At 46.0% G+C, this 20,454-nt stretch overlaps 1 protein-coding gene across 3 annotated transcripts in view; it reads left to right on the plus strand.

The window, feature by feature from the left end:
* Nucleotides 1-3,008: 3,008 nt before the first annotated feature.
* Nucleotides 3,009-20,454, plus strand: part of PTPRT (protein tyrosine phosphatase receptor type T) — a 1,038,801-nt gene continuing 1,021,355 nt past the window's right edge. For all 3 annotated transcript variants that reach the window (XM_055306331.1, XM_055306315.1, XM_055306321.1), the window contains exon 1: nucleotides 3,009-3,111. In XM_055306331.1, the coding sequence (XP_055162306.1) occupies nucleotides 3,024-3,111 (88 nt within the window). In that variant the 5' untranslated portion in view covers nucleotides 3,009-3,023. The remainder of the gene's footprint in view (nucleotides 3,112-20,454) is intronic.

Consider the following 20,454-nt stretch of genomic DNA (forward strand, 5'->3'; position numbering starts at 1 on the left):
TATTGATGGTTGCTTGTTACTAATTTTTTTTTCTTCAGAAAGGAGGAAATTATTAATGAAGAGATCATTGCCAATGTGTCTGACATCTATTAATGGTTTCATCTTGCAACCAGATTAAAAGAGACAGCTGGCCCATGAATTTATGTGTGGAGACAGCTCCAAATGTGCTGACAACTCTGTGGGAGGGTGGGCCGTCAGGCAGCAGGGCCTGGGCATTGGCACGGGTGGCTGGTGAGAAGGGTCCTCTCCTGGCTGCCCTGACTTCATCGAGGGGACGTCAATAGCGTTGCTGCACAAGGACTGTCATTCTTGTGACATTGTCTCAATTGCTCTGTTCCCACGGGAGCTCTCGTTATCTCTACTGTGCCGATCACTCACGGGCACATCCATCCTGGGTGTCTTAGGCTGGTGGTTTTCAACCTGAGCATGCATCAGATTCACCTGGGAGGCTGGTTAAAACACAGGTTCCTGGGCCCCACCTCCAACATTTCTGATTCGGTAGGTCCAGAGGAGGGCCTGAGGCTTTGCATTTCCGGCAGATTTCCCGGTGATACTGATACTGGTCCGAAGACCACACTTTGAGAACCAGTTCTAGGGATCCCTGGGTGGCGCAGCGGTTTAGCGCCTGCCTTTGGCCCAGGGCGCGATCCTGGAGACCCGGGATCGAGTCCCACGTCGGGCTCCCAGTGCATGGGGCCTGCTTCTCTCTCTGCCTATGTCTCTGCCTCTCTTTCTCTCTCTCTCTCTGTGTGACTATCATAAATAAATAAAAAATTAAAAAAAAAAAAAAAAGAACCAGTTCTAGGAGCGATGATTATCAGATTGTGCTGAGACTGCCTCCGGAATAGGGGCTGGCAAACTTTTTCTGTCAAGGGCCAGGACAATAATTATTTTTCAGATGTGGGCCACATGATCTCTGTCACAGTGACTAAACTCTGCCTATATAGTCCAGAGAATAGTCACGGGCAACATGTGACCAAATATGCAGGATTGTGTTTCAATAAAACTTTACTTATAAAAACACAATCGGGGCCAGATTCTTTGGCCCAGTTGTAGTAGTTTGCTGACCCCTGCTCCAGAGCAGCAGGATCTAATAGAACTTTTGCAAAAAGCAGCCATAGGCAGTGCACAAATGAGTGAGCATGGCTGTGCCCCAATAAAATTTTATTGATAAAAACAGGCAGTGGGTCAGATTTGGCTCATGAGCTGTAGTTTGAGCGGCACTGTCTAACAATTTTCTGTAATGATAGAAATATTTATATCTGCATTGTCCAGTCACTAGCCACAGGTGGCTACTGAGCACTTAAAATGTGGCTCATGCTACTGAAGACTAAATTTCTAAATTTTATTTTTAAGATTTTATTTTTTAAAGTAGCCTCTACATCCAATGTGGGATGCAAACCCACCATCCCAAGATCAAGGGTCACATGCTCCACTGACTGAGCCAGTGAGGGGCCCTGAATTTCTTAATTTTAAATTTAAATGGGAGTGGGTGCCCTGTGCCACAGCAAGAAGGTAGAGGGCTCCAATGGGGCAGCCACTCCTCCCCCTGCCTCTCTAGACAGGGTCTTTGCCCTTTCTGAGCCTCAGTTTCTTGGTATGTAAGATGGGGATAAGACAGCAGTTATAATACTAGGCTTTCCCCACAGGTAAGTGAGACACCATGGCCCCAGTTGTCATATTTCTGTCCCACAGTCTGTCCAATCCAGTCCTTGGAATCCCAACAAGGAAGGGGTGAGGGAAAGGCTGTGCTGGAACAGAAAGCAGGCTGTGGCCGGGTTCACAAAGTGAATTCCTTGAGCGTTGCTTGGGTTGTCCCCGTCCCCTGCTTTTACAGCCCAGACCCCCAGCCAGGGCCCAAGTGGCTCCAGGTCTCCTCCTTGAGATCCGGGCTCCCAGGAGAGCAGAGAGTCCCAGCCTGGGAGCTGCAAGGGACAAGCTCGGACTCTGATCTGCGGTTTTAGGCTTTCATTTTCAACCAGGTCTTTGTTCAGCCCAGGAAGAAAAAGGAAAAAGCTACACGGTTCTGTCTCCCGAGAACGGGAAAGGGGGAAGGCAGGGAGCGAGAGCGGGACGCCTCCTGCCCGGTCTTCGCCCCCTCCCGCGTGGGGGCGGGACAGGGAGGGCCGTGGGTGAATAGGAGGGGTGCCTGGGCGGCTGAGGGGGTGGGATGCTCCCCGGAGAGCCTGCGTGTGTGCGCGCGCGGGGAGGGGGTGTCGACTCTTACATGATGTTCTCCTCCCAGGGCGTGCCCGCCCGAGCCCCCCCCTCCCCGCGGATGCCTGCCCCAGCGTAGGGCGCCCCAGCGTAGGGCAGGCGACCCCTCCCCCATCACCTGTTCCCCGGCCCCCTCCCCCAACCCCAAGGTGAGCCGGCTGCTGCCTCGCTTCTCCTCGCCCACCTGCCCCCCACTCACCTGTTCCCCCACTCCGAGTTCACGCGGCTGCTCCCTCTCCCCCGCCTCCCCCCACGGCCTCCAGTACCTGCGTCCCCGCCGGGCAGACGGTGCCTGGCTGCGCGGCGCGGGGCGGGGCGGGGCGGCCGGGACCCCAGGGTGCGGGGGGCGCGGGGGGGGCGCGGCGTGGGGGCGCGGGGGCGCGGCGTGGGGGCGCGGGGGGGGCGCGCGGCCGAGCGGGCCTCCGGGGGCCGGGCGGGCGGGCGCAGGGTGCGCGGGGCGCGGGCGGGCGTGCGCGCGAGGGTGTGTGCGCGGCCCGGGCGGGCGGCGGCGGCGGCGGCGGCGGCGGCGGCGGCGGCGGCGGCGTTAGGACTCGGGGGACGCCGCCCCCCGCCCCCGCCCCCCGCGTCCCGCCCCCGCCCAGCCGCCCGCCTCAGTTCGCGCCGCGCCTCGGCTCCGAGCGCAGCGGCGCCGGCTCCGGGAGCGCCGCCGAGCCCTGCGAGCGGCCGCGCCGGCGATGCGGGGCCGCCCCGCGCCCGCCCCAGTCCCGGCCCCGGCCCCGGCCCCGGCCCCGGCCCCGGCCCCGGCCCCCGCGGGAAGGGGCTGAGCCGCCCGCGCCGCCGCCCGGATGGCGAGTCCCGCCGCGCTCGCCCTCTGCCTGCTCCTGCGGCTGCAGCTGCCGCCGCTGCCCGGCGCCCGGGCTCAGAGCGCCGCAGGTGAGTGCGCCCCCGGGCCCCCCCCGCGCCCCCGCCGCGCCCCCGGGCCCCCCCCCGCGCCCCCGCCGCGCCCCCGGGCCCCCCGCGCCCCCGGGGAGAAAGTTGTGCGGGCTCGCGGGGGGCGCGCCCCAGGCCCGGAGCCGAGCCCCCGCGCCCCCCGCGCCCCGCGCCCCCCGCGCCCCCCGCGCCCGCCAAGTTCCCCGCCCGACTTTCCCGCGCCGGCCCGGGGCTGGAGTAACTTTGGCGGCTGTTGCGAGCGGCCGGTGCACTCGCCGCCTCCCACTTGTCGGAATCCGTCCCCGCGGCTCCCGCGGCTCCCGGGGGGTCTGGCCCTGGCCGCCCGCAGGCCGGGGCTGCCGGGCGGCGCCTTCGCCTCTCCCCGGGGAGACACGGCGAAACCCCACACTTCGCCCCAAACACGCCGCGCCCCTCGGCCAGCCCCGAAGCAAGCCGCTGGCGGCACCGTCGGGGTGTTGGCGTTGACGACTGACTCAGCGCTGCCTCCGTCCTACCCGTGCTGTTTAGCCGGAGTAAACGGACGCGCTAGTTAAGGCCCTTCAAGCGCAGTGGCTTCGACCCGTGAGCCTGCTCTGCTTCCGGAAAGTTTGGGGTGGGGGGGACTCCTCTTTGGGTTTGACGACAGGACCGAGGTGAGCAGCGTTGGGGGGGGGGGGCTGGTGTGCTCCAGATGCTGAGTGGGCTCGCCCAGGAGGCCACCACCCCCCTGGCTCTTGCACTTGACCCCCCCCCCCCGCCCCGCGGGCAGCTTCCAGCCCCGAGCCCCCAAAGAGCAGGGCGGCAGGCGGAGGGAGAGAAGGGGCGGCGCAGGTATGCTTCAAGTTCAGAATCACCTTGAAGTTTCTTAGCGCCGGCGGCCTCCGGAGTGACCGCACTGGGGGAAGGTCGCGGGGCTCACAGGGACAGGCGGAGATAAACCAGGGAGATTTAGGAAAAGATGAGTGTCCGATTGCTAAGGAACAGCGGTGCCCGTATATCAACAGGAAGAAGCAAAGAAGAGGCGGGGGGCGGGGGGGGGTGTAAAAAAAGGGAAACCACAAACCCCAACAAGCTGCGGGAGTGTAACCTCGCCAGACAGGCTGCTTTGGAGGTTAGGAACGGCTGGAGCCCCATCCCAGTGGAGAGGCAGTGGACTCTCTCTCTCTCTTGCGCCATTCCGGGATGGGAACCCGATATGGGACTTGGAGAAGGGGACAGCCTGCTTCTGTGGCTGGGAAGTTAGGTGACGAGGACACCTCTTTGGAGGTGTGTGAAACTGGAAAGGTGGGGCCAGCAGGTGAGAGAGGACAGACTGGCCCAACACCGTGCCGGAGGCCGTGTGCGGTTCTTGTTCGCATTTAGGGTCCCTATTGGGTGTGCCAGAGAGGATGCTGGCTGGGGCCAGCCCTGGGGACTCGGGCGGTAGTTGGGACTTAAATTTTTTACTTTCCTCCAAGGCCTGGCCGGCCTGCCACACCCTAACCGTACTCACGTCCGCCCCAACCAAACCAAACCCCCCCAACAAAAATTGTGCCACCAAAACACACACACACAACAAAAAAGAAAATTGTGTTTAAGAGTTTTAATTTAATATTAATTTAATTTAATATAAAAAAAAATAATAATAATAAGAAAAATTACGAAAGTTATTTTTTATAGAGAGGGATGTGGATAGAGTTGGTTGTTTAAAGAGAGGTTATAAGGATGTAAGGAGAGAAAGGAGTGAAAAAATGGGAAGAGAATAATAGGGTTATAGATTTGAGTGGAAGGTATTAGATTTGTGTAAGATGGTATTGGGGTTTGGTGTTGTGAGGTTAGGATATAAAGTTGTGTTTTATTGAGTGATGTGTGTGTGAAGATTAAAAAATGGTAGGTGTGTGATATGTGTTATAAGAGGGTTGTTTTGAATGAAGGTGTAAGTGTTGTGTGATAGGTTGATTGAGAATGAGTGGGTATATGGGGGGAGTAAGTGTAGAGTGGATGAGATTTCAATACTACAGCATATACTTAGCAAGTGACTGCGTTTCTTCCAGGGGCTCTCCTTAAACGTGTGAGATTAGCTTGTGTGGGAGACCGCCTCATTCATTGGTAAAACGGGGGATTTTCTGCATATATCTATTTTCTCCTTTTTTGGTTTAATGCTAACATTTTAGAACATTTAAATTAGAATTTTTTTTTTTTGCAGGTTTCTTCACAAACATCTACATTTGTAGATGCAGGAATTCTGCAAATGTTGACTTTTTAAAACGAACTTATCATCTTACTTTATTTCTAAATGCCGAAATTGTTGGAATCCAGATCTAGTACAAATAGGAGAATATCTTGGTTCTTCTTTAAAGTATGATTTCCCCTAACGTATCTTATTTAAAACTTTTGGCAAGTTTGGATAAATGACATCTTAAAACTCAGGGGTGTGCTCTCTGTATTCTTTTAATCTGAAAATTCCCAGTCTTACAAGCGCTTTCAATTTGTAAGCTTGCATCTAGGACACAGGATGATATGTTTTGCTGTAACATGTTGCTCACCATGTCCGAAAGTCAGTGGCGAGAGCTTGTCATCAAAAGGCAGTTTCCTTCTTCCTACTCTGTGTTTCATGAGCCAGGATGATGTTTGTGAGAAATGATAGTAAAAAAGCATTTGAAATCAACGTGCTGAGAGTGTGGCAAAACGTCCTTTGGGATGGGGTAGGGGAGAAACAACCAAACCAACAGATAAAGAGATAACTAGTCCGTTTACTAGCGCACTTCAGCATCTGTACATGGAGAGCAAAAGTGGATCGTAGAGGGGATCGACTTGAGAGAGCAATTGTTAGCAATGCAGCCATTTAACTCCATACACGTTGCCAGTTATCTCTGGGGGACTGCTAGCAGTACAGTCAGATTTTATTTTCTCTCCTGGATTGCTTGATTTCTTTCCTAATAAAAGAATAATTAATGTGCAGACCTGGCTTGGATTCCGTCTCAGCAACACTCACAAACACATTCACGATGAAAGCAGACCATTTTCTTGGGTAAAAACCTACTGCCTTTCTCCTGTGTTGAGTATCTTCGTGCTGGTCCCTCACACGACACTCGCAGCCTCCTGGCTGCCAGCTGTGACGGCATCCGGCATCCGTGGTAGTGTGTATCTGTCACCTTTCAGAGCCATGATCACAGGACAAGTACAGCATCGTTCCTTTAAGCACGGGATACTCCCATGACTCTCTGACAGCATGTTGCTGTGGAAACAAGAGCAATGGCATGTAGGCGGTGGGTCCTTCATAAATATTTATTGGCGATGATGAAGAGATAGTAGAGTCTGTGGCAACTATGATGGGGGCCTGGGGAGTTTAGCTCCAGAGGCAGCCTGACTTAAGGAACCCAGTAAAGAGCTTCAGAGTCTGATGCCCTCAGTGTGAATCCCACTCTGCCTCTTTCCAGCTGTGCCAGCTTGGGAAAGTCATTTACCTTCTCCAGCCCGCAGGTTCTCATCTGTAAAGTGAGGATGATTGTAGCTGCCTCATTGGATTTTGTGAAGACTAAAGGCGTATGCAGAGTGAGTCGTTGGCAGGTGCACGATAGTGCTTTATCCTAAAGGGGATCCTGGTCTGCTATTTGCCTTGGCATTGACGTGTGGACGCAGGTCAAATGGGCATTGATGTTAAGCTCAGTTATGAGTGGAAAATTAGATGGCTGGGTTTTTGTGATGATTTTTAGTTTTTCTTGGGGTTGAGGGTGGGGGGTGCAGTTGATTCTCTGCAACTGCTATTATTTTATTTATTTTCAGAGAGGAGAAGGGCAGTGGGAGAGGGAGAGGAGAATCTTAAGCAGGTTTCACACCCAGTGCGGGGCTGCACTCAGGTCTCCATCTCACGACCCTGAGATCATGACCTGAGCTGAAATCAAAAGTCAGACTCTTGACCGACTGAGCTACTCAGCTACTCAGCCACCCTTGCGACTGCTTTTAGAAAGAGATTTAGTACGAAATAGCTGACACTGATACATTTGGCCATTCAAGAGTTCAGATAGGGAGTGTTTAGTTTTAAGCACATTTTACCTTCTAAATAAGAACTGATAAAAACCCAGATGGTTGCACATTGTAACAGGAAAGTATTTGGGAAGACCTCTCCCCTCCTACCCTCTCCCTCACACACTCTTCCTTGCCTCTGGGCTCTGTCCCCTGCTCCATTTCCATCTCTTTCTAACTTAGAAATCCAGCGCTTGGTCCCCTGGGGCAGTGGGAGGGTGGAAGATGTTCCGTGTGCTTGATAAACAAGCAAAGAATAAGTAAACATGTAGAGGGCCATGGCATTCCAATAAATAAAAAAAGCTATGAGGTTATTGAAAACAAACCATGTCCGACAAGTGTAATAGCATTTGCAAGCACATTACAGGATTGGGGCTAGAAGGCAACACCATGTAGATATTAGAAAACAAAGTATCTCATGAAATCTTATAAAATGGATTCAAATTGTTTGGGAAAGGAAGAAAATCATAGCTTTAAAAAGATAGATTCATAACAATCAGATGCAGTGGTGATTGATGGTGTTGTGTCTGGTTGGGCCAGGGTGGCAAGTTGGGGTCATGGGATTTAGCATTTGATGGAGTCTTGCTGGACGCTCTTATTTGCCTGAGTGATGGGGAAATGAAGTTATTAATGCCATTTATTTATTATTGGGAAGAGTTGTAGGCTCTAAAGATGATACATAGGGGCCCAAGGAGTATCCTAGGCATATATCCTGAGGGACCTTCTGGAGTCCCTTCTAGGAGTCAACTGTGAAATATGGGAATTTTGGGAAATTGGGAAAATGTGTCAAAAGGGCGGTATGATGAAAAAAATCCCCAAATGTCAGTGTTATTTCCCTTGGCCCACCCCAGTTATCTACACAGGCAAGAGCTCCTTAGATGCCTTCCCAGGGATCCCTGGGTGGCGGAGCGGTTTGGCGCCTGCCTTTGGCCCAGGGCGCGATCCTGGAGACCCGGGATCGAGTCCCACATCGGGCTCCTGGTGCATGGGGCCTGCTTCTCCCTCTGCCTGTGTCTCTGCCTCTCTCTCTCTCTCTCTCTCTCTCTGTGACTATCATAAAAAAATTAAAAAAAAAAAAGATGCCTTCCCAGACTCACTACCAGACTGGTGGGTAACTAATAAACTGAAGTAACTAATAAATTGAAATCCACAGTGTTACAGACTTAATTTTTTTTTCACACTGGAGTCAGGCTGCTGAAGAATGACACACACGCACACAGCCACTGGTGCATGAGGGGAACAGCTCTGAAGTCTTTTCAATTTCTTGAATATTCAGCTTACATTTTTTATTTGATGCTGGAGGGAGTAAAAAATGGTGATGTCAGTTTGGCAGTTTCCTTAGAAAGTTAAACGTACACGTACTATAGGACCCAGCAAGTCCACTTCTAGGAATGTATCCCACAAAATGAAAACGTGCATCTACACAAAGATACATACGTGAACGTTCATAGCAGTGTAACTCAGAGAAGACCCCAAAACTGGGAATAAGTGAGATATCCATCACCTGAGAATCCATCTAATGGAATGCTACTAGCAATAAAGCAGAATGAACTATTGATATATGTTACAACATTGATGAGCCTCAAAAAACATACTAGGCAGAAGATAGGTATTATATGAAATATTCAGAAAAGATGCAAAAGACTAGGTATTACATGAAATATTCAGAAAAGACAAATCTATAGACACAGAAAGAAGATCAGTGGCTGCCTGGGGCTGGTGGTGCAAACAAGGATTTATAGCAAGCGGGCACAGGAGAATATGTTGGAGTGATGGAAAGATTTAAAAACTGGAAGAAGGTGATGGTTGTACAACTCTACAAATCCTGGCTCCCTGGATATGAACTCGATAAATTGTTACTTTGCTATTCTGAACTTTTATTTCTGCATCTGTAAAGTGGGCACACCAATGCTTCCCTCACTGCTGCAAGAGCCAACAGTAACTTCTGTGCATTGTCAAGCTAGGTGCCTGGCACAAAACACGCATTACTATTACTTACTCCTTGCCAGTCTCTTAAATAGTTTTTCTGCATGACTTATTTGCAAGGCATTATTTTTGTTTTTGTTTTTTCTTCTCTTTTAGACTCTTTAGATTGAATTAAATCAACAAGCTAACATGTCTTTCCTTTCATCAGTTTGGCAAAAACGAAAAAGTTTTAGACTATCAAGTTTTGACAAGGATCTGAGCAATTAGATGGTTTTGTTCATTGTTGAGTAGTGAATATGGAAACAGCTTTTTTCGGGTGCTAATTTTATTAAAATTGAAGATGTGAATAGCTAGTACGTGGAGTATTTTGGTAGGGTATGGATTGGTGGCAGCGGGGGGGGGGGGGAATAGACCATTCATTCATTTTTCTTTCTCTTAAGCCAAGGATGTAGAAATTTAACAGAAGAGTCGACACTTCTCTGTATCAGGAGCAGATGCAATGTGTTTTTGCTCCTTTAGTTTTCTAACGGGGTGAACAGCTGCAAGAGTGAGAAAACAACTTCATACCTGTGTTTTTTCTGCCTGTATTGGGGGCTGCCATCCACACCCAGGAGAACTGCACACTGGTAGGCCATATGCTGCGCTTCAAAAGATGTTTACTAACTTCAAACTTTTCTGAAACCCCTGTTCCAGAGGATGAAGCTACGCTATCCCCCCACATTCCCACCTCCAGCTTCCTAGAACTCTCAGGAGCACGTTTCCTCTCAGATCACCTGAATTTTGCTTTATTCCTTTTTTTTTTTTTTTTTTTTAATCCAAGTGGTTCTGAAACTGATCATGAGATCACAAAGCCAGTTTTCTTGTCCTCCCCAAATCTCATGGTGGGGCGTTATGTATTCATTCTTTCAGAGTCATGCATTTGTCTCTTCGGAACTAAGCATGAATTAATTGATTCATGTCAGTGAGAACCTTTTAAAGAGTGCTTGATATTTGATCATCAGGAATGAGTGGCATTGGATGGTCTGGACTTGCTCTAATTGACTGTAATTATGACTTTTGATTTTGATGCTCTTATGATCGTGGGTTAGTGTCAAAGGAGCCTCTTCAAACCAGATCCTTCTTAAGTACTTTCAGATGTCTTTGAGAATGTCCTTATTTTTTTTTTTTTTTTTTTGTGGCAAGGATCCTCAGGCTCACCTCTAGGTTTTTCTGTCCCAAACATGCAGTCAGTTATTTTTTTATTTTAAAGATCTGTGGTTCCTTTTTGTGGAGACATCAGAATCTGAGTTTTATTGGGATGCTGGAAGAGAACAGAGTAAAACAGGGATAGGTGATAATGTTAGGATAGAAAGAGAAAGATACTTTGAACAGCATGAGTTTATGACTGCTTATCTCTTTGATTTTTTAAGGGTGATTTGAGCATGAGAACTTATTGATCTGATTAAAAATAATTTTGTCACTGTTATGGTGTATACTTAGAGTATAGCCTAAAAGTTGATGCCACTGCTGCTTTTTTTCTTAGGCATCTTGGAATTGGCCTCTAAGTGCTGCATCCACATGAATTCACCTGTTAGTGTTTCTTGGGTACCAACTTTGTGAAAAGAAAAATAAATCTCAATATCATTCTTAGGGAACTATGTTAGTTATCTATTGCTCTGTAACAAGTTATATACCCGAACTTAGTGGCTTTCTTCCCTCACCGTTTTTTTTTTTTTTTTTTTTTTTTGAGTCAGGAACCTGGGTGGGGCACACAGCTGGGTTCTCTGGCTTGGGTCTCTCAACAGGCTGCAAACAGGGTGTTGGCTGGGGCTGCCATCAACTCAGCTGGAATGGAAAGGCTCTGCTTCCAGCCTCACTCACATGTTTTTGAGAGGATTCAGCTCCTCACAGGCTGTTGGAGTGAGTGAGGGACTCAGTTCCTAGGAAACTGTTGGTTAGCAGCTGCCCTGGCTTCCTTGTCATATGAGTCCCACTATCAAAACATGGTAGCTGGCTCCATCAGAGCGAGCAATCGAGAGGGCAGAAGAGAGCTTGAGCAAGACAAAAGTCAGTCTTTTGTAACCTAATTTTGGAAGTGAAGTGACATCCGTCACTTTTACCAGCCTCTATGTGTCCAAAATAAGTCACTAGATCTAGCTTCCTCACAAAGGGAGGGAGTCAAATACAGGCTGGAAGGAAGTGGGGATGGTCAGGACCTGTTTCAGGAGCTGCCTACCGCATGAGCCTCACAAAATAGTTGTAAGACTAGGAAGCCTTGTATCTTGGAGAAAAATACAAATATAATTTTTAAAGCATGTGCAAATCTTTTAATTCTTTTTATTATTTTAGGAATCAGTGTTCGTTTAGGGTCAAGCTTTTGTTCTTTAAAGGCCTTCGAATAGGGAGATTTATTGTCCCTGAATTGACTTGGCCCAAATCTTAAAAAAAAAAAAAAAAAAAAAGTTAATTAGAAGCATCAGAAAGTAAAAATTAACGTGGAGACCCATCAGAAAACTGTTCAAACTTTAAAAGTTGAAGTACTATCATGTTTTACAAGACTATAAACCTCTCACACTATTATCTAGGTTCCACAAGAACCATTTAATGGAAAACACCAATAGATTAGGGCTATAATTTAGCTGAAAGTTAATTTTTTTGTCACCTTTAGATATCCCAATTTTAAAAATTGGTACCTATTTTAGACCTTTTTTGACCTATTTCCAGAGAGTTTTTGTTACTTAAAACAAACACTGAGAATTTACTAAGTTACAGTGATTTAAAGGTTTAATGTAAATATACAGATTATTATATAGATCAAAACAAGTCCACCTGTACTCGGAGCTTTGACTGCTGTTGTAATAGTACAGCGTTACAGAAGAAATTCAGTCACAGTATTTTTTTCAAGGTAGCCATGGTTTGGAACCTTGGGATCTTCCAGTGAAGGGTGGTTTTTGTCAAAAATCAAAGTGGGCTGACTAGACGTTGGACTTCCTGCTCCGGGAATTTCTCTGATTTCACAGATTACCTGTTGGCATGGCAGGTGGGAGTGGTGGTGCCAAGGCCTCCACTGTGTTTGCCGAGGCAGCATCTGTAGTTAGGCAAGAGGGTCACTGGTTTCCTTGGACTCATTTCCATGAGGTGACCTTGGGGGCGGAGGAAGCTAAGACGCTTTGAGCTGCCCTTTGTCCCCTTGGGGAATATGTTTGTCTCTCCAGCACTTTCAGGGGCTTGGATTTTTGAGTACATTCTCATTTGTTATCTGTCATCTTCAGTTCTGCTGACTCAGGCTGTGCAGAGTTGGGTGCTAGGCACTCCCCTGGTATGAGGGAGGTGGGGGCTTAATTTCCCTGGGTGGGGGGTCTAGGTCAGGGCTCCTGATTGTGTTTCTGTGGAACCTGCATAGCTGCACCTACGGGCAGGGTCACAGACCTTGGGCTGCTCCACTGTGCCAGTATTGATTTCACAGTCATTTCCATGTCCACCCTTCTCTCCTATTTCCAAATCTGGACCACCTGCTGTTTTTCTTTTATTCAGTTATTCTTTTCTGTGCTGTTATCCACATACCATCTCTTAACCTGTTGCATTGTGTGTGTGTGTGTGTGTGTGTGTGTGTGTGTGTGTATGTATGTATATCTTTTAACAATATTTTATTTGAGAGAGAGAGGGAGCATGAGTGGGGGTAGAGGGAGGGAGAGAAGGAGATTCTCTACTGAGCAGGGAGCCTGACTTGGGGCTTGATCCCAGGACCCTGTGATTGTGACCTGAGCTGAAGGCAGATGGTTAACTGACTGAGCAACCCAGTCACCCCCATTTTTTATCTTTTGCTATCAGGAACGTCTGTGTTGGGGTGGAGGGAATGGTTTTTGGCTTAGAAAGTTAAGAAACCAAGATTTAAGCCAAGGTTCTAACTTGTCTCAAACCAGGGATGGGGTGGGGCAGGGTGGGAGGACTGATCAGTTGTATTCAGAAGCTGGGAGCACTGCCAGCCTCTTTCCTTTATCCCATCTGGTTTAGGATGGTTATCTTCCTCTAAACAGCATTGTCTGGAACAAAGCAGAGGCCAGCTCTCCAATACTTGGGTTGTATTGTCTTGAGGCCATTTAAATTAGTTTTATGGAGGGATTGTGCAGCCTCTTGAAAAAGAGGAAACTTAGCAGTTTTCAGATTCTGTGATGCTCAGCTCAAACATATAAGCCCCTTAGCCGCACCCAGGCACCGTGCTATCATTGCTTTAAACACAAGTCCAAAAAAACTTTTTTGGGGGTATGCCTATCAATGCAAATTTCCTATATAAATTAAGCCTTTAAAATTTTCTGCACAGAGGGTGTGTGTTCCAAGTAGAACATTAGTTCTGGGACTGGAGCCTCTGAATGTCACTTTTGGTGGAGTATAGTTAACCTGAACAAATTCTAGAGTTCCAAGATATGACTCTTATACACATATTTTATTTTATTTTTAAAAGATTTTATTCATGAGAGACACACAGAGGCAGAGACATAGAGGGAGAAGCAGGTTCCCTGCGGGGAGCCTGATGCAGGACTTGATCCTAGGACCCTGAGATCATGCCCTGAGCTGAAGGCAGACACTCAAAACACTAAGCCACCCAGGCGCCCCGTACACATATTTTAAAACAGAGTTTTAGTGAACTTAAGACTACTCCCCTCATTGGTCACTTTTTTTAGTGAGGGTTGATGAAGTCAGCTTTCTTATCTTTATCTCTTCCCACATGTAACACATTTAGTATACATTTGAATTCACTTGTGTGCAAAAGCATATTGTCATTGCTTTTACCTGAGAACTGGCTTAGCAAGTACTGAAGCATTTCTCGGTTCCATTCCCATTTCCTCTTACCTCCAAAACCTCAGCAGCTCTCATTTGTCTCTGGAAAGCTGCTGCCTGCTTTTTCCACCTGGAGTTCCTTGGGTCCTGGGTGCCTGCCCTATGCCATGTTACCTAATTGGGGGACTGTTCTTTGCGATCTGTAGGCTTTGGCTCAAACTTCAGATGTTTCCATCTTTTGGGGTTTTAACTCCCTTTGGAGATCCTTAGTCCTAGCCACTGTTTTGGGTCAAATAGAAGATTCCAGGAGTTATGCTGTGAGCCATCTTTTATTTATGTCAGGTCCAAATGGTTGGAGGCAGAAGAACAGTTGGGGAATGAATCCTTCTTGACTGAACTTTGTCACAAAGATTCTTATGTTTCAGGTGTGTTTTTACTTATTGTCTTCTACTTTGACATTTCTGATCTCTGACAAAATTTGACCAAGATGGTGAGCTCTTCATTGCCTGTCCCTCTTCTGACACCTATGGCATAATTTCAGATGGATTATGGATTATCCAGCAGAGACTTGATATGTGCTCCTAAACTTCGATAAGTTCCCGATTTATCTAGCTAGAGACATAGGTATCATGGAAATGAGTTGACTATACAGAGGGGAGGTGGGCCTAGTATATGTTGACTTTTTCTGGCTTCTCAGTTCCCTAATGGGGTTCAAGGTTACCAGTGACATCTTCAACATTGGTAGAATCCTGCTTATACACAGAAACAGCCCCATTTTTTGCTGTGCCACTGCCCTTTTATATCAGCATCTTAAAAGATCTTATACTAAAAATATGAGTATTAAGGAATATTTGCAACTCTTATTAGGCTTTTCTGGTTCATGAAGCAAGTTCGCACCTGCAAGGCCACATCCTCCTCTGTTGGAAGAAAAAAGAACCAGTTTCTTAAATACAACAATCAAATATGATATTAATAATCAAACTGTGCATGTTTATTTTAGTATAAAATACAGAATGGAAGGCTACACTCTGTATAGAAGAGGTATGCGGAGAAATGGAGCTGAAGTGGTAGATGAAGGGCATTTTGACTTTATCTGTAATGTTCTATTTCCTTTGGTAAGAGGAACACACTTTAAGAAAATTTGTTAAAATCAGTTGATAATTCTTGATAGAGAAGAGCATAGGTGTTAATTACACTTCTCTTTGTAATATTTCTGCATTTAAATTATTTCCTTCAAAAGTGATCCCCTTGGAATTTAAGATTTGTCAGTAAAGTGCAGATGATAAGGATTTTAAACACATGTGTTACTTCCTTCAATCATTCTTTCATAACAGATTTAGGTATTGTTTTCTATATGGAATGCTTTCTTTCCAAGTCTGTAATTAGGATTCCTATGGGGAATTCTAAGACCCCTGCATCTGGTTAGAAGGAGAGAAGTTGAGATTTGTGTTGCAGAAACAGGGAAACATTTGAGCATGAGTGATTGGGCCCCAATGGAGGGGGCCTTATTAGGCATCTGTGCCTTTCCCCTTGCTACACCCCCTTTTCTCTCCTGGTACCCCCTGGAGAAATAACACAGATTCTCCCCTGGGACAACCTCTATCCCTGGGTTTGTCTGGGGCCCCAGAAAGGCACATTTGAGATAAATCATGTTGCACAATCTTACCAGTGTTAGGAGGTGCTGTGAACCTGGGCACAGTTTTACTATTTGTGAAATGACCAGGCGGTGTCTGTGTTTTTTAAGTTCCATTGTCTGACTTTAGGATTTTCATTTTTTTCCCCTGATGATCAAATCATTTGAGATCTTTGATGGAGTTTACATATTATAAAAATTTACCCCTTCCTGATCAGTTTTATTATTTAACACCATTCTTTTTTTTTTAAGATTTTATCCATTTATTCATGAGAGACAGAGAGAGAGAGAGAGAGAGAGAGAGAGAGAGAGTCAGATACATAGGAGAGGGAGAAGCAGGCTTCATGCAGGGAGCCCGATGCGGGACCCGATCCTGCGACTCCAGGATCACGCCCTGGGCCGAAGGCAGGCGCCAAACCACTGAGCAACCCAGGGATCCCCAACACCATTCATTTTGAATGTGTTCAAAAGGAATATATATTTGGAGTCCCTAGGTCTAGGAGGTGAAACAAACAGAATCATTTGCCAGGATTATTCATTTCAAACAGCAGCTGCATTAGAACAGTCTGGATTAGAATAAGGCAGAAGGAATTTTCACTCCCCTGTGATGAAGATTTCTAAACCCTGAAGAGTGTACAGAGGAGAGGAGCATTTGGTACATGTTGGAATGGAAAGCAGAAAATACAAGGAGATGACAAGTAATTTGGTGAGATGATGGATGATAGGGGAATAATAATAGGGAAACAGATTCTAAAGTTATGAAAATCATAGGTGCACTGGGGTATGTCTGCAGAGCAGAAGGATTCAGCCTGAAGGCCAGGGGAATCAATGTAGGAGAGGAAATGTCTACCAAGTAGCAAACACTAACACTATTGTATGCTTTAAATACTTAAAATGAGCCAGACATTTTTCAAAGGCTTTACTCATTGTCCATTATAGAATCTTCATAACAATCCAATGATATGGGTTCAGTTATCATCAAAAATGAAGAACAGAGTAGTTACATAGCAAGGCCAAGATCCTCCAGTTAACTAGTAGTAGAGTCAGGACTTGAACCCAAGTCAGTTGAGGCTGGAATCTGTGTTTCTAGCCAAGACAATCTGTGGAATGTTAGATTTTTACGTCAGTAAAAGGTATGGGAGAGAGGGGCTGTCTTCCTAAGAAAGAAGCTTCATCTCCTTCCCAAATAAGTCTTAATCATCCCGGTCTTGAAAGAAGGTAATTCATAGGGGAGGACCCTCACATGTCCTCAAACAAAAGTTGAGCTCCTAGAAATGGCTGCCACTGGTTTGACGTTGGGAACTTAGCAGCTGAAGGTACCATACTCCCAGAATGGGATGAGGGGTTCATCAGATGGGATGAGGGGTTCATCTCAGACTATGGGCTTTGGACCTCTGGGTCTCCAGCAAACAAAGCATTTTAGAAAAACACTTTTTGACTGGACATAGTTTATTGGGATCATTTAACCCATAGGGTAGCCAACCTGTAGACCTAAGGGAGGTGATTATTATTCCAGTCTTATAAATAAGTAACTGAAGCTGAAGCTATCAGGTGGAACTGCCATTGAATCTGTAGGATGTATCAGGTGTTAAATGTCACAGATTCTGCTGCAAAAATCTCTGATTCTAAAATATAGGGCCTGTGTAATTTCCCCAAAGCACCAAATACCTCTCCAATGACTTTTTCATTGTGTGCCCTACAATAAAGAATGTGCTCTTGTGATTACAGTTTTCAGGCTTGGTCCCTAAAATGACCTTTTGGTAGTTCTTGGTTATCTTTCTCATGAAATCAGGTCTGGTATAGCTGGACTCACCTGCTTTGTCATGACAGAAACCATAGCAGTTAAAAGTGCAGGCTCTGATCTCAGACTGTGTGGATTAAAGTCAATGCTGTTTTTACTTACAAGCTGTATGACCTTGAGCAAGTTATTTGAGCCCTCTGAGTCTCAATTTTATCATCTGTGAAATGAGGCTAATAACAGTGACTTGTCTGTAGCGAGGTTCTGAGAAATCAATGAAGTGATGTATGTAAAAAAGCTTAGCATGGGGCCAGGCTCATGGAAAGTGCTCAATAAATGCTAGCCATTTTTAGCGGTGGTGCTGTTGCTGGAGCAGTATTGCTGGAGCTAGTTGGAATACAAGTGTACATAGCTTGGGTGACCAGTTGTCCTGGTTTGTCCAGGGTGGAGATATTTCCCAGGCTATGGGACCCACAGTGCTAGAAGTAGGAGTGTAACAGGTAAACCAGGATGAATTGCTTTACTCTAATGTCTACTGTAGGCTCTGCTCAGAGTGATCTCATTGCCTTTGCTATGCAGATTCCTGCAAATTGCATATACAACTCACATTTATGTAGCAAAATAGATGATCTGATATTTGACCTGTGTTTTATAGATGTTGGTGTGGGAAGAAGTAGAATAGTTTTGTCATTTCTGAAATGATCATCACTAGAGAAGCTATCTGGGGTCTGGTGGTATATTCCTCTGGATTCTGACAGAAAACAGAATTCAAATTTAATGTGTCAAGAAACTTTAATGAAGGAACTATTTATGGAGCAGGATTGGGGTTAAAGGACCCCACAAGGGATGCTAAGACATCTTGAGGCTCAGAACAGCAGGAGGCCGTTAGTACCCTTTAATTTAGAAAGGGGTAAGGAGAAGGAATTGCATTAATGGAGTCCTTCTTTGTGCTGCTCTGAATTCCAGGAGGCTGGATGACCTTGACTCCTTTGCCCTCTGGTTTCTGATTGAGTTTAACGGAAGGGGAACACTGAGAAGAGGTTGTCAGAGTAGAGAGAGAAGAATTGGGGTATTTAACCTGCTTCCTCTCTACTTCACCACTTTCTCGTGTGATTGTATTCCTCCACAGTGATAGTTCTCCAAGTGTGGCCCCTGGACCAGCAGCATCACCATACCTGGGAACTTCTTGTAAATACAAAATCTTGAGACTCACCCTAGACCTACCAGATCATAAACTTTGGGGGTGGGGCTTAGCCATCTGTGGTCCTACAGGCCTGCTAGGTGAGTCTGATAGATGTGAGAATTTGAGAATTACTGGTGTTGAGATCAAAGATGCACCATGAATCTCTTGTGGGACCTTTGGCTTGTTAAATCCTCTCTCTGGTTGGAGGCTACTTTCCATACAAGCCAAATGGGAGGGAGCTTTGCTCTCTCTATTCTCTTAAAGGTATATTTCTTGTTTACTTAGGTGTTTATTTTCTGAAATTTTTTCTACTAGAATTTAAGCTCCATGAGGATAGGGATTTTATTTTGTTCACTGTTGATTTCCTGTGCTCAGCATAATACCTGTACATAGTTGGTGCTCACTGAATGTTGGTGAGTGAATGGATATTAAGTGATTTCTAAGATCACTTCCAGCATTTTTACTCTTGATTTGAAGATTCTGTGTTCTCTATTGTATAACAATGGCTGGTTTACCTTAAATCTGTCAATCTGAAATTGAACCAGTACCTCTATCTTTTGTTAAAATCATTTCATCAACAATAATTGATGAATTAAGGAAAGAATAACTTAAGCACCCTCTGTGTCAGGGACCATGGCACATGCATTTTGTCACACATAATCCCATTTCATTGTTTTAAAAGATGTATGTATGTATGTATGTATTTAGAGAGCAGAGGGAGGGGCAGAGGGAGAGAAACAATCTCAAGCAGACTGTGCACTAAGGACACAGGGCTCAATGCAGATCTTGATCTCATAACCCTGCAACCACAACTTGAGCTGAAATCAAGAGTCAGATGCTCAACCAACTGAGCCACCCAGGCACCCCTCCTTTTACTCTTGGTGAAGTCTCTGAACTTGGATCACTAAAAAGGAATGCTGTGCTAGTGAAGTCATGTGACATAGCCATAGTTGCACAGCTATTTGCTGCCCACTCCCGGGTTTTCACTGAGTTGTATTCACTTCTAGGCCAATATTGTTTCAATTTCAAAGCTAAATCTGCAAGATACAGAAGAATCTATTGAATTGCAAAGATTGATTATATCAAAAAAGAATAGTTTGCGTTGAAAGATATTTTATCTTGGGTCACTCAACACGTTGGAAAGAGAATAGGCATGAAAGTCAGAGAGACCTGAATTGAAATCCTGGCTCTTGCCCGCTGGCTGTATGTCCTTGGGCAAATTATTGTACCTTTCTGAGCCCAGATTCCTCATATGTCGATGGAAAATAATTCTACCAGCTTGACAAGGGGGTTGTTGTCATTTGACATGATGCATGTAAAATACCTGGTAGGCGATAATAGCAATGGTGGTTTCTGAGAATTTTTTGAGAGTTGGTAATTTATATACGAATCATGATAAGTCTCAATTTGATGGGTGGATTTTAGAGTTTACTGCTCTTCATTTGGAAAAACTGATAATGTGACTTGAATTCCCAATAATCCCTGGAGATATTTTCATTCCCATCTGGACTAGCTATAGGGTCAGACTGCCTGGGATTCCTGGTTGTCCTGTTATTAGCTGTATACCCTTGAGCAAATTAGTTAATTCTCTAAACCTTAAATTTCTTTATCAGAAAATGGGGATGATTTTGCCTATCTCATGAGATTGTTGGGAGCATCACGTGAAGTAACATATGTAAAGTGGTGAATCAATAGTGTGAGCATTATTATTGTGGTTAAGTGGGAATTTCTTCTGCATATCAAATATGTCCACAGTTTCATTACTGTTGAATATTACACATGCAGGAAAACGTCTCTGCATGTATGTCGGCACCAAGCGAGGTATTATCTAGAAACTGAATGGTAACCATATACCAGACATTGTGTAAAAACTCGTTTCTTCTCCTGAATCCTATTGTTTAGATGGCACACCTTCTAGTGTGTTGTGAATATCCTAGAAAGAAGCCAAAGAGCCTCTGGGCCACCAAATGGATGTTAAATCCACACAAAACTTTTGTCCTTACTCCAAGGGAGAGCCCCCGGACTCTCCTCCCCATAGTTCTTATTTTACATATAGTTCTAACAAGTTTGTATTTGATTTCTGAGCCCAGAGGGTTGAGAAGG

Source organism: Nyctereutes procyonoides, unplaced genomic scaffold (genome assembly GCF_905146905.1).
Source record: "Nyctereutes procyonoides isolate TBG_1078 unplaced genomic scaffold, NYPRO_anot_genome, whole genome shotgun sequence".
Lineage (NCBI taxonomy): Eukaryota > Metazoa > Chordata > Mammalia > Carnivora > Canidae > Nyctereutes > Nyctereutes procyonoides.